The sequence below is a fragment of the Pelophylax lessonae genome (genome assembly GCF_965119305.1).
Source record: "Pelophylax lessonae genome assembly, chromosome: 1".
Lineage (NCBI taxonomy): Eukaryota > Metazoa > Chordata > Amphibia > Anura > Ranidae > Pelophylax > Pelophylax lessonae.
The window spans coordinates 340,994,965-341,008,373 of NC_138768.1; the positions used below are offsets into that span (position 1 = coordinate 340,994,965).

General features: G+C 36.7%; 1 protein-coding gene across 1 annotated transcript in view; it reads left to right on the forward strand.

The window, feature by feature from the left end:
- Positions 1–13,409, forward strand: part of CNTNAP4 (contactin associated protein family member 4) — a 557,814-nt gene that overhangs the window by 481,737 nt on the left and 62,668 nt on the right. The window contains exon 15 of the mRNA XM_082267662.1: positions 4,334–4,461. Within this exon, the coding sequence (XP_082123788.1) occupies positions 4,334–4,461 (128 nt within the window). The remainder of the gene's footprint in view (positions 1–4,333; positions 4,462–13,409) is intronic.

The following is a 13,409-nucleotide window of genomic DNA, read 5'->3' on the forward strand; positions in this document are numbered from 1 at the left end:
TAGGGCCTCCAAAACTGTGATAGGTAGTGGGGAGTGAAATAAAAAATTCACGCCCTTGGAAAGCCTGAAGGCGGTGATTGGTTTTCAGGGTTCTGTACACAGCTAGGCTCCCAAAAAGTCTCACACATATGGAATCTCTGTACTCGGGAGAACCAGCAGAATGTATTTTGGGGTGTAATTCCACATATACCCATGGCATGTGTTTGCAACATATCATTCTTGGAAAACTTTGTGTAAAAAAAAAAAAAGAATTGTAATTTTCCTAAAACTTGTGGCAAAATATAAAATATTCCATGGACTCAACATGCCTTTCAGTAAATAGCTTGGGGTGTCTACTTTACACAAAGAGGTCATTTGGGGCGTTTGAACTGTCCTGGCATTTAATTCCCACTATTAGAAGCTTATGCCACACATCACCCACTCTGAACTTGACACCTCACCTACTTGAAGACCAAGCCTTTTCTGACACTTTTTGTTTACATGATTTTTTTTTTTTAACTAGAAAATTACTTTGAACCGCAAACATTATATATATTTTTAAAGCAGAGGCCCTATAGAATAAACTGGTGGGTGTTGCAAATTTTTTTTGTCACACAGAGATTTTCCAAATGCAATTTAAAAAAAAAAAACTTTTTTGAAATGTAACCACTTGCTGGCCGCCCACAGTATATTTCCTGCGGCAGTCAGCCCCTCCTGGCCAAAGCGACGTAGTACTACATCGCTCACCCAGGAGCCTGCAGGGGGCGAGCGCGTGCCGCCGGAGGCGCGCTCCCGCCCACGCTCGTTTAGGGACCTCCCCGCGCAAGTGATCGGTGGCTCCGATGTCCGCCGGCCACTCGCGATCTCCTGATGGAGAGGGAGAAAGGCAGGCGGCTGATGTAAACAAAGCTGCCTGTCATGCTCCCTGGTGTAACTGCAGAGATCATATGATCCTGCTATGTCGGATCGTATGTCTCTGTGGTTACATCACAAGCCACGCCCCTTTACAGTTAGAATCACGCACCTAGGGACACACTTAACCCCTTGATCACTAATAAAGTTAACCCCTTCCCTGCCAGTGTCATTTTTACAGTAACAGTGCATATGTATAGCACTGATTACTGTAGTAATGTCACTGGTACCCCCAAAAGTGTCAAAAATGTTAGTCAGGGGTCCGATCTGTCCGCCACAGTGTCGCAGTTCTGCAAAAAAATTGCAGATCGCCGCCATTACTAGTTAAAAAAAACAATAAAAATGACATAAATCTTCCCTTAGTTAGTAAACGCAATAACTTTTGCGCAAACCAATCAAAATGTGCTTATTGCGATTTTTTTTTTACCAAAAATATCTAGCAGAAAATAAATTGGCCTGAAATGTTAAAAAATTTTAATTTTTACATTTTTTGGGGGAATTTCATAGAAAAAAATGTGAAAAATATTGTTATTTTTTTCAAAATTGACGCTCTTTTTTTGTTTATAGCGCAAAAAAATAAAAATTGCACAGGTGATCAAATACCACCAAAAGAAAGCTCTGTTTGTGGGAAAAAAAGGATGTCAATTTAATTTGGGTACAGCATCGCACGACCGCGCAATTGTCCGTTAAAGTCACGCAGTGCCGAATCACAAAATAGGCCCTGGTCTTTGAGCTGGAAAATCCTCCGGGGTTTAAGTGGTTAGTGCACAAATAGACAATATATTGCCCAATTGTTGGCAAAATATAAAAGATGATCTTATGCAGAGTACATAGATACCAAACATGACATGCTTTAAAATTGTGCACGCCGCTGCAGCTGTGACAAATTCCGTACATTTGTAAAAGCCTTTAAAAGCCTTTACAGGTTACCACTTTAGTTTTATTCTACTGCTAGAATTACTGCCCTCGATCTGACGTTCATGGCGATACCTTACATGCATGGTGCAATTGCTGTTTACATATGACACGAGACCGGTGCTTGTGCTCGCTTTTGCGTGTAAACATGGGGAGACAGGGGTGCTTTCATTTTTTTACATTGGTTTTATTTTGCTTTTTTATTTTATTTTTACACCTTCCTTTTTATTTTTTTATAATTTTTATTGCTATCACAGGGAATGTAAATATCCCCTATGATATTAATAAGTAGTGACAGGTACTCTTTTTTGAAAATATTGGGGTATAATAGACACTAGATCTCTCCTCTTCCTTTAAAACATTTTACCAAACCAAGATCAGTGTGATAAGATGCTTTCCCAATTTAAAAATGGCGCTGTTTATATCCGGCGAAACTGAAGTGATAAAACTTGTAGATTCCAGTATCTTAGGCCATAGAGATCATTGGAGCCATTCTGGTCTCCGATCAGCTCTATGGTCAGCTAAAGGAATCACTAGCTGCAGTCTTGAGTTATCCGGTGGGACAGGAGAGCCCTAGAAAACCGTGGAAGGTGGTGGGAGGGGGGGGTCCCTTCCTACTGCTTGTAAAAGCAGTCTAGCAGCTAATTAGCCTCTAGGATTACTTTTACATGAAAGCCTACCGCCGGCTGTAAAATGCCAACATGATGCCTAAACCTGCATGCATCATCCCGATATGACCACTCAAAAACCAGCGACGTACCCGTACGTTGCTGGTCCTTGTTGGGCATATATTTTTAGGGTTCCTGTGGGATAAACGAAAAAAAGAGAACCTAACAGATTCCTCCATTCACATTGAATGATGTGGATGAAGAAATCTCTGCCAGAAAGTGTGTGGTATGCCCACCATTAGACCTCCGAGCATCCACCAACTTCTAATGATGGGCATACATGCAATGTCAGCCCATGGGCTGAATGAAAAAAAGAGCATAACAGATACCTCCATTCACATCAATCAATCTGGATGAAGAAATCTCTGCCAAGAAAAGTGTTAAAAAATATATGGCAAAGCATAGGGGAGAGCCGCCCTCTGTGTCCACCCCATCCCCTATGCTTTGCCATATGCTCCATTTTTTAATTGTGGTGGTGAAATCACTTCCTACCGTGCTGCAATTATGGATTTATGTATATGCTAAAAGCAAATGCTGTTGCTGTCAGGATAAACAAATCAGTGCTGCAGCTGATGGGCGTACCTGCAAAGCAAACAATGGTTGACAATAAAACACAGTAACAATAAAACATTACAATATATTAGTACACAGTACAGTAAAACAGTAGAATGGTGGTATCTGCAAAGCAAACTATGGTTAACAATGAAAAACACAGTAACAATAAAACATTACATTGTAATAGTACACAGTACAGTAAAACAATAGAATGGTGGCATCTGCAAAGCAAACTAGGGTAACAATAAAAAACAGTAACAATAAAACATTACAGTATAGCAGTATATTATAAAGTACAGTAAAACAGTAAGAACAGAAAATTAACTCAATAAAACGACAACTATTTTTGGCCTTTTTATTTATTTATTTTAAATAATGTTAGTGTCATAGTAAATGGGGCAAGTTTAACGTTGAATTCCAGGCAGCATTTTCATTATATCTTTATAAATGTGCTTTCTTACCTTAAACACATTTTTTGTTAGTAGGTTTTCAGGCTACGAGCACACAATTCTTTCTTTCCCCTTGTAAAGGTCCCCTTAACTTGCTTTTCATAAGACTGATTGCTGCTTTGCCCTTTATCTCCCCCAGCCATCAGTCTAGTAACTTCTCTGCTGCAGTTTTCTTCACAGCAATCACTGTTATAATTACATTCCCACTCACTGTAGAGGGCGGACCTGGATGTCTCAGACTTTGGTCTAAACAACTCACTGTAGCTGTGTAGAATGTTTTCATGTAATCGAGATACAGCCCTCAGCTTCACCCACAAATACACACACACATCAAAAAAGTATCCTATTATTTTTTACAATTTGTCAGCAGCTTAATGGAACCTGAAAAGAGAGACCTATAAATTAGAAGAGTTCTGGAGTTCTTCTTTAAGAAATAAAGTTGCAAGTTTTTTTCTAGAGAAACTCTATTTTTTACACCAACACTAGCATAAACTGGTAAAAATGTTCCTGCTGTAATTCCTTTTCCCTTTGAAATATATGGAAAATAAAATGATTCTCTGAAGATAATGCCACCAGACAAAAGCCTTGTTTCTTACCCCCAAAAACATATACATATTATTCCAATATCATAATCAATGCAAAGTTATTAGTAAATCATCAAACAATGGTTTAGTTGTGTAAGTAAGCTTAAGTGGTTAAATGCATATTTAGCAGTTTGTCTGGAGTTTTGCTTCAAGATACATATGTGATAGGGTATTTCTGGTTATGTCTATCTTTTATATACATTATTTTATTATGTATATCTTTTCCATTACTTAATCAAGTGTTGAATAAAAAATATTTCATTTTTTTTAGGTCAAATGACACAGGATCACTTTCTAATAAAGATCACTTACCAGTTACACAGATTGTTATAACTGACACAAACAGACCACATTCAGAAGCTGCGTACAAACTTGGTCCTTTGCTTTGTTGGGGAGATAGTAAGTATATTCAAATGTACATTATTTTTGTGCATGTTTTTTTTTTTTTATAAATATTTTGTTGTACACAAAACACAAAGTAACATAAAGTAAATAAGATTTTTTTTTTTTTTTTTTAGTTTCAAATAGAGCATGGTTAAACCCATTGTTTTCATATGCCATTGTGGATATTGTCCTTTACTTCCTGTCCCATAGACAACAACAGGAAATAAAAGGGAAGTCTTTCCAGAGGAATGGGAAATGCCCTTGTAGACAGTTGTCACCAGAACATGGTTGATTAGAAGTTTGTTTTTTTAATTCTTTTTATTTCAATATGTGCATAGAAACGAACATTCCAAGCGTCCTTTCAACAAAAGGGCAAAACAATATAAAATGATAAAAATTATACAATATCCAAATAATTATCTGTTTACTTAATATTCAGAATCTCTTTATGCCAATGTATATCCATTTAACTTAATTGATCGCCGTTGTCCTGGTGAGCCCCGACCCCTTGCTCCATTGCAATCATAAATTTGTTACCTCATCATACTATGTGCATCCTTCTATATCCTCTTGGTTATCTCCTTATATTCAACCATTGGTTAATGTTGATTGACACCAATTATCCCAAATTTTATAATATTTCATTGAGCATCCTCTATGCATATACAATACTTTTTCAAATGGTAAAATCTGATTTACCGCTCTTATCCAGTTCTTAACAGCAGGGGGCTTCACTTGAATCCACTTAACTGTGATTGTTTTCCTTGCCATAAACAGCGTTTCTCTAAGCATTATCTTATGATATCTAGACCATGTTATTTTGTCTAGTATACCCAGCAAACAGGTTTATGGGGTCAAAGGTACAGGCATATTCAGGACAGAGGATAATATTTGAATTATTTCCTGCCAGAATCTTGATATCACTGGACAAAACCACATAATATGTATAAATCTGCCCGCTTAGCACTACATCTCAAGCATGTAGGAGATGCAATGCTATGCATTGCATAAAGTCTACTTGGAGAGAGATATAATTGATGTAGCATATATAATTGTATTAACCTATTGTTTGCTGCTGGCGATACATATAAATGGGAAGAGCAAGCCTCTTCCCAATCTTCGTCAGTTAAATTGGGAATTATTTCCTGCCATTTTGTTCTTATTGCCAATTCCTGAATTGACCCTGGTTAAATGTGCATATATTTTAGAGATTAATCCCTTAGGGCCCTGGGACCTAAGAATACCAATCATTGGATATCTAGAGATCTCAGGTCCTAAGACTCCAGATTGTGCTTGTAACGCATGTCGCAACTGTAAGTATCTATATAATGAGCTATGTGGTATATCATATTTCATTTGTATATCTGAAAAAGAGTACATATGTGTTGTGTCATATACGTCTGCAAGGACTCATATCCCTTTTTGTTCCCAAAACTGATACTCTACCAATTATTTCAGTTGATTAAACATTGGGTTTCGCCATAATGGGAGATCCATGTTTATTTGTTTGTTTCCCTCTATACATTTTGCCTCTCTCCATATTGTACGAGCTAATGTTAACATTGGTATTTGCTTATATTTTAATTTATTCAAAGGTGCTTCTAGGGCTATAAGTAAATTATCGATTAGTAAAACATTAGCCAGGTGTGATTCTACCATCTATGATGTTACTGGTACTATCCATCCTTTAAGATGTTTAAGTTGTCCAGCGAGATAGTATCTGTATATATTAGGAAGTGCCATACCTGCTTCTGTTTTGGCTCTCTGAAGGGTGGTTAACTTTATTCTATTTCTACCCTTTCCCCAAATAAATGTGTTAAATAGGGCATCTATTTTTCTAAAAATAGTTTTAGGGACTATAACCGACATATGTGAAAAAATGTATAAACATTTCGGCAATAGGATCATCTTGATTAAATTTATTCTCCCTGCAACTGAAAGTGGTAATTTAGCCGAAGTAGCTAGTTTAGTTTTAATTGTTGTCATGAGTGGTTTAAAGTTAGCCTGTAGAGCTGCTTGTGGGTAATCTTGTAATGTTTATTCCCAGGTATTTGAAAGAGGACACTACCTTTAATAAACTTGAATCCTTGCTTAGTGTGAGTAGTTGTGGTTGCAATAAGGGAGGATTTTTGCCAGTTAATTTTAAGGTCTGAATAAGAACCAAATAGTTCTATTATATGCATAGCTGCTTCCAATGATTCATGTGCATCATTTAAATATAAAACAAGATCATCAGCATATAATCCTACTATGTCTATCCTTTCTGCCAATGTAATGCCCCGTACAGAAGAGGTTTGCCGAAGTCGAAGTGCCAAAGATTTAATGGCTATTGAAAATAAGAGAGGTGATAGAGGGCATCCCTGTCGGGTGCCTCTAAACAATTGTATGGCCTTGGTTAAAAAGCCATTTACCAACAGCTGAGAGGTTGGGTTTAGATACATTATTTCCACCCAAGTACAGAATTTCTCCCCAAATCCAAATGCCCTAAGCACTGCCTGTAAAAAGGGCCATTCAATAGAATCAAAAGCCTTTGCTGTATCAAGAGAAGCCAGGACACTTGAGTCTGGTAGTTGATCTCTAAGCTGAGCTATAAGTTGTGTTCTTCGAAGATTTAGAGATGTGGATTTTCCTGGCATAAATCCAGTTTAATCTGGATGTATAATATTAAGTATTACATAATTTAATCTATGGGCCAAAATTTTTGCAAGAATTTTGTAGTCTGTATTTAATAATAATATGGGTCGTTAACTAAATCTGTTAAGTTTTTATCTGGTTTTGAAATTAGTACTACTGTAGCTAAATACATTGATTCAGGAAGTCTTTTTACCCTGAAAGCTGCATCAAATACTTGAACTAGTACTGGGGCAAGAATATCCACGTATTTACTATATACTTCTAATGGAAATCCGTCTGGTCCTGAAGCCTTTCCTATTGCTAAACTTGTTATTGCTCTTCTTACTTCTTCCTCGCTTGGATTTTCCTCTAATAATTTAACCTGCTCGGTCGTTAAGGTTGGAAAGTGTATTTCACTCAGATAAGTTGAAATTTCATCTGCATTATACGTAAGAGAGGTGGCATACATATCAGTATAAAACGAGTGAAAGCATGACATAATACCAGCCACATCCCTTACGCATTCCTCGTCAGGGCGCTGTATATTAGTTATAACTAAACTTGTACGTTGTTGTTTAGCCATATGCGATTAAAGACGACTTGAAGTATTCCCTTGTTCAAAGTACTTCTGTTGATATTCAAATTGTTTGTATTTAGCTATTGCTGATATATGTGTAGTATATTTTCTTACTGTAATTTCCCATTTTTCCCTATTTATTTCAGTTGGTGTTTTCAAAAACGCAGCTTCTGTATCTCTACATTGCTCTTCTAGATCTTCCGTTTCCTGCCTAGTGGCTCTTTTAATATATGATATTGTTGATCTAAGTGCCCCCCCCCCCCCCCCGTAGATATGCTTTCAAAGTATCCCAAAAGATCAAATCTCTTTGGGATCCATGTGTTTCTAAAAATATCTGCAATTGTTCAGGTATACGATCATGCGTTCCAATCTGTGATAACAAATATGGCTGAAATTTCCAGTTTTGCTTCATTCCCTCAATTCCTGTTGCTATATTTACCAGGAGTGGTGAGTGATCAGATACTCCTCTAATCAAATATTCAACAGAGACAACTCTAGAAATAATTTTATCATTTCCCAGCGCCATATCTATTCTTGACAGACATCCCCTTCCTGGGATGGCCCAGAAATAAGCCCTGGTCCGGGGATTAAGCATTCGCCACAAATCTCTCCATCCAAATTCCTCCCCAAACTCACGAAACATAAGTGGTTTTCGAGTTCTTTTTAGGGGAGGTCCATGCCTGTCCACCAGCGGGTCCCAAAGAAGATTAAAGTCTCCCAGGCATAGCACTAATACCTCTGGGTATAAACTTGCAAATAGCATAGCTTCTTTAATTACACAATGTAGCAGGTGGTGGATTATACTGTATATACCTAAAATAACAAATGGTATATCATACACTTGAGCTCGTACAAATACATATTGCCCTTCAGGATCTACCTTTTTTTGAAAGCACTTCCATGGTACCGACCTATGGACAAGCAGTGACACCCCCCTTGCATATGTTGAATAGCTCGAGTGTATTGACCATTGGATCCAGGGTTTACACAATTGGTTTGTTGTATCTGGGATCATATGTGTCTCTTGCAGGCATATCATTTGTGCTTTAGTTTGTAATATATTTGTAATTACCTGGGATCTCTTCTGGGGAGTCCCTAGACCCCTAACATTCCATGATAGGAACTTACATTGTGTAGTCATCTTAGAGGTTTTTTTTCTATATATATAGCTGTAGGTTCACTTCCCAAAAGGGATCCCATATATCTAACCGTCTATCTATGACATTTATCATGATAATACCCCATAGCAATGTACTCCTTATATTTTATAACAATATAATTATTGAGGTTAGTTGGGCACACCAGGACACAGCGATCTTCAAAAGTAACAAGAAAAAATATGAAAAGGAAAAAAGAAAAAAAGATTACAAACAAAATTACCAAAAAAAATTTTTTAAAAAGAAAAATCATCATGCACATATAGCAAAATTTTGACCAATAGGCCTTACTCCAAAAAAACAATGGGACATTGCCCGAGCATACAATCATTTGCATGCAAGGACAATATAGCTGCGGCCTCCACTCAAGATCCCACCTTATTCTCAGAAAAATTTTACGTTTTTTCTAAGGAATAATATAAAAAGATTTTTGCTAAGCCATCAAAAATAAATAAATAAAAGAAATGGCTCAAAGAATTACAAGTGGTGGGAGGAGGGGGGAGGGGGAGAGGAACCCTGCAAAAAAAAAAAAAAAAATAAAAACGCACAAAAAAAAAATGAAAAAAAAAACGCACACAAAAAAACAAACAAAAAAAAAACCAAGACAACCATAGTTCCTTGACTCCCAGTCCCTTCCCTCCCCCCACCTCGTCATTCCATCATCTACATGCTTATTTTCTTTTTTTTTTCTTGTATCCTTCACCAGGAAAAAAAAATAGTCTTCATTACAAGGAAAAACAAAGGAAAATGGCAAGATTCTTCTTTCCTTTCACGTTATAGTTCCTTTCGAGCAAAGCCATTCTTGTACACTCTCTTGAGTAATGAAGAAATATATTTTCCATTCTTCCTCCACCCTCATGCCATGGAGTAGATAATGTGTCGTTCTCTTAATTTTTTTTTAACTTCAAAGAAGGTAGCTCTCAATTTTTGTAGATCTATTGAAAAATCAGGAAAAAAAAACACTTGTGCGTTTTCATATTGAATGATGCCCTTTTGTCTTGCTTTCCGTAGTATAAGATCCCGATCTTTACAATTCAAAAATTGTGCAAGTAAAGGTCTTGCAGGGGCTCCAGGGGCTGGTGGTTTTGCAGGAATTCTATGGGCTCTTTCTACTGCAAAGGCTATGGAGAATGTAGTATCAGGAAATAGGGTTTTAATCCCTGTCTCCACAAATTCTCCAGGATTCTTCCCCTTAGCCCTCTCCGGTAAGCCCACAAATCTCATATTATTGCGTTTTAATCTGTTTTCTAGGTCATCAACTTTTTGATTAAGGTATGTTACTTGCTTTTTAGCTGCTAATATACGATTTGGCACTGGAGTGTAATTATCCTCTAATGAGGATATCCTTTTTTCAGCCTCTGCCATCCACTCTCTCACAGCCTGCAGATCATGGTGTATTAAACCAATATCCATACTAATTTCCTCCATTTTACCAGTCAACATAGTATTATTTGCAGTTATAGCAGCCATAAGTTGAGAATGTACCTGTTCAAGTGAGAGTTTTGCTGGTTTCTCCACCCGCATGTTGCTCTGTGTATTGCTGCAGCTTCCTCCACTCCATGTGTTTGGTGGGCTCTGACCTACTTCCTGCTTCTCAGTCCGCGCAAACCCCTTCAAACGTTCTGTTGCCGTAGCGGGATGTTCCCTACTTGTCTCCTTACTCATATTGCCCGGTATGTATAGCAAGCTGTCGCAATACTCGCATGGAGGTCCGGATCAAGGTGGGTATCAAGATGCTCCGCATGGAGCTCGAGTGGAGGCCTGCAGAGCTCTGATCACATGCAGCCGGCCATCTTGCCGGCTAGCCACGCCCCTCCTTACCTCATGTTCTAGTGACAACTGTACAGTTTTGGAAACCCATCACTTTCTGTCCTAGTGGCAGTTATCATGAAGACATATAGAGGGTGAGTATTTGACCCCAGTGGGGACATACATTAATCCAAACCTAACACTTCCATCCTCTATTGAAAACAAACTTATATTAATATAAGTTCTTAACATCCAAACAGTTCAGGAGAGAAAGAAAATGGAAAACATACACATTTCTCTTTTTGGAAAGAGAGTTTGGGTTTTCTGGGCCAGTATAAAAACAAATCCTTTACTGAATCAGTAAACCTATTGGGGTTAATTCACAAAAAGAAAATATGCTTTAAACTTTGCAAGAAATTTTTCGCTTTGCTTGGTCAATGAGGTAAAAAATAACTTTGCAAAGAATACCCAACCACATGCAATGAAAATAAAAAAACAATATTTTGCTTCCATATGATTGGATGATAGAAGTCAGCATAGCTTGATCTTGTTCTCTAAAATAAAGGGAAATATCATTGTAAATTGAACATTTCCTTGCAAAGTGAAGAACCCATTTGCTTTAAATAAATCAACCACATTATCTTTTAGATTAGATTTGCCCTAATAAAATAAATATCCTATATCATTATTTTTCTTTTTGTATTTTGTGATACATTTAAAAGCTGAGCCACAGGCAAGCAGCTAAATACACAGTTAAATTACTCACTGGAGAACTGTTTACTTGGGAAGAATTTGTAACATTGATCAACCTACTGGGCAATAAAGCCAGGTCAACTGCCATACCAGCAACAGCACAACCAGCAAGACACTGTTGGGGTGATTTCTGAGCTCACTCTGTTACTCCACCTACTGGCACTGTGCAATGTAGCAAAACCTGACTGGCACTAGTGCTTACTCTACTTGTCCCAGTCTGCATCGTAAATATTTCAGATTTTGATTTCAATACAAATCCAGGCACATGGAACTTTAGGCAACCTTTAATTATATCTCCCTGGGGTTCTATTTTCAAAATCTATTTATCATTTTTTTTTTTTTTTTTTTGGAAATATGTATATAATAGAAAATTTGTGTGTTTGTTCAGAGCAAAAAACATACTGTTGCTGAAACTCAGAGCTTTTACAGAAATCGCATCGTGCTCACTAAAATTGATCAGACTTTGATGGAAATGTCTAAAAATGTCAACTTGTTATTGTATTAAACACCTCCTCAATCAAATGACTTTGGATGTGATTACATTTGCCTTTCGATATGTAGACCTTATAAAATGAGCTTCCTGTAATCATTCTCTCCTCAGCAGCTTGCACTTGTAACCTCTAATTCAATAAAAAATTATAGGAATATTTATATCAAAATAAGAATAATAGTTGTGTCAGATACCATGTTTAAAATGATTTATTCAATTATTACAAACGTAGTGATACTTATCTTCTCACTGCCTGCATGAAAGTTCAATACATCTAACATAGTCTTTAATTAAACTTTTTTTTTTTTTTACACCAACATAAATTTAAAGTATTATACCAATACAACACTATAGAAAACTGAGGTTTATCTATTCCCCTAATGTAGCATTATAAATTAAATGTGAATTTTAGGTACATGCATTTGGATCAAATACCGGTACTTTTTAAGTACATGGAAGGTCCCCCGGAGGTTACAGACTTTTTTTTTTTTTTTTTGAGGGGGGGGGGGCAGTTTTTTTTTACCAGCTTAAAGATAATTAACTAACCATGTATGAAAATGCAAGGTCTGCTTAATGCCTACTGCCACCTCTAAGCAAAAACGCAATTCCATGGAGTCTGGAATTCTGAGACCCTCAGATTTCTCAGAATCCCAAATAAAAGTTGAATAATATCACCCTTTTCTAGGTGATCAAGGTGAAAGTCCAGATGTATAGTAAGTATTTCTTTTTCTCTCCCAATGTTTATTTTTTTTACTGTATTAATTCGTTTTTTTGTTTGTTTGGGCTAGAGTTTAAGTGGATCTTGCATTTTTTTCCAAAGTCAAAGTTAAAGTAAAAAAGCCTAAAAAATTTACAAAAAGGCATGACTTACTATTAATCCATTGTGTCTCTTGTGCTGTTGGCTCCACTTCATCAAGAGTGCCCAACTATGTCTGTTCTATCTACTACCACCCCCTCCATTCATATAAGCTGTACTACAGCTTCTATGAACAAAATGTGGCTTATTGTGGAGGGAGCAGACCTGTCCATAATAAACTCTGTCCCATGTCCCCTGTGCAGATTTCTTTTTATTTGCAGTACACTTAAGCTTTACCAATGTAAGGAAATACACGTCAGAAGACTTTAATAGCAATAGCCATGTAGGACTTCATCCATGTCATGCTCTTCATCCAATTTAGGACCCAGCAGCAAAATAAACTTAATATAGTACAAAATCATAGTTTCATATAATGTTTGTAAAAAAGGGTATGGATACAACAGTGTGGAGTGGGTTAATTAAAAATAATAGATATTAACATGTGGGCATACACTTCTATCAACATATAATATAATTGTATTTTGAAAAATTCTTCTCAGTTAGCAATACAAGAATATCAGGGACTAAGGGATGAATAAAACAAAGTTGGGGTAATGACATCTTCTTTTATGGCACCACACCACATTAAAGTACATTAGATCAGCTTACCTTTTGTTGCTGTTCATATGGAAAGTGTGTAAAATAAATAATCTACAATTACCCTCTGTTTGTGTTGTAGTTAGGAATATCTTTATAGGGTTTTATTTAGAAAATGTTATTAATTTACTTTGCATCCATCATGCAAACATGAAAAGCAACAGCAATTCA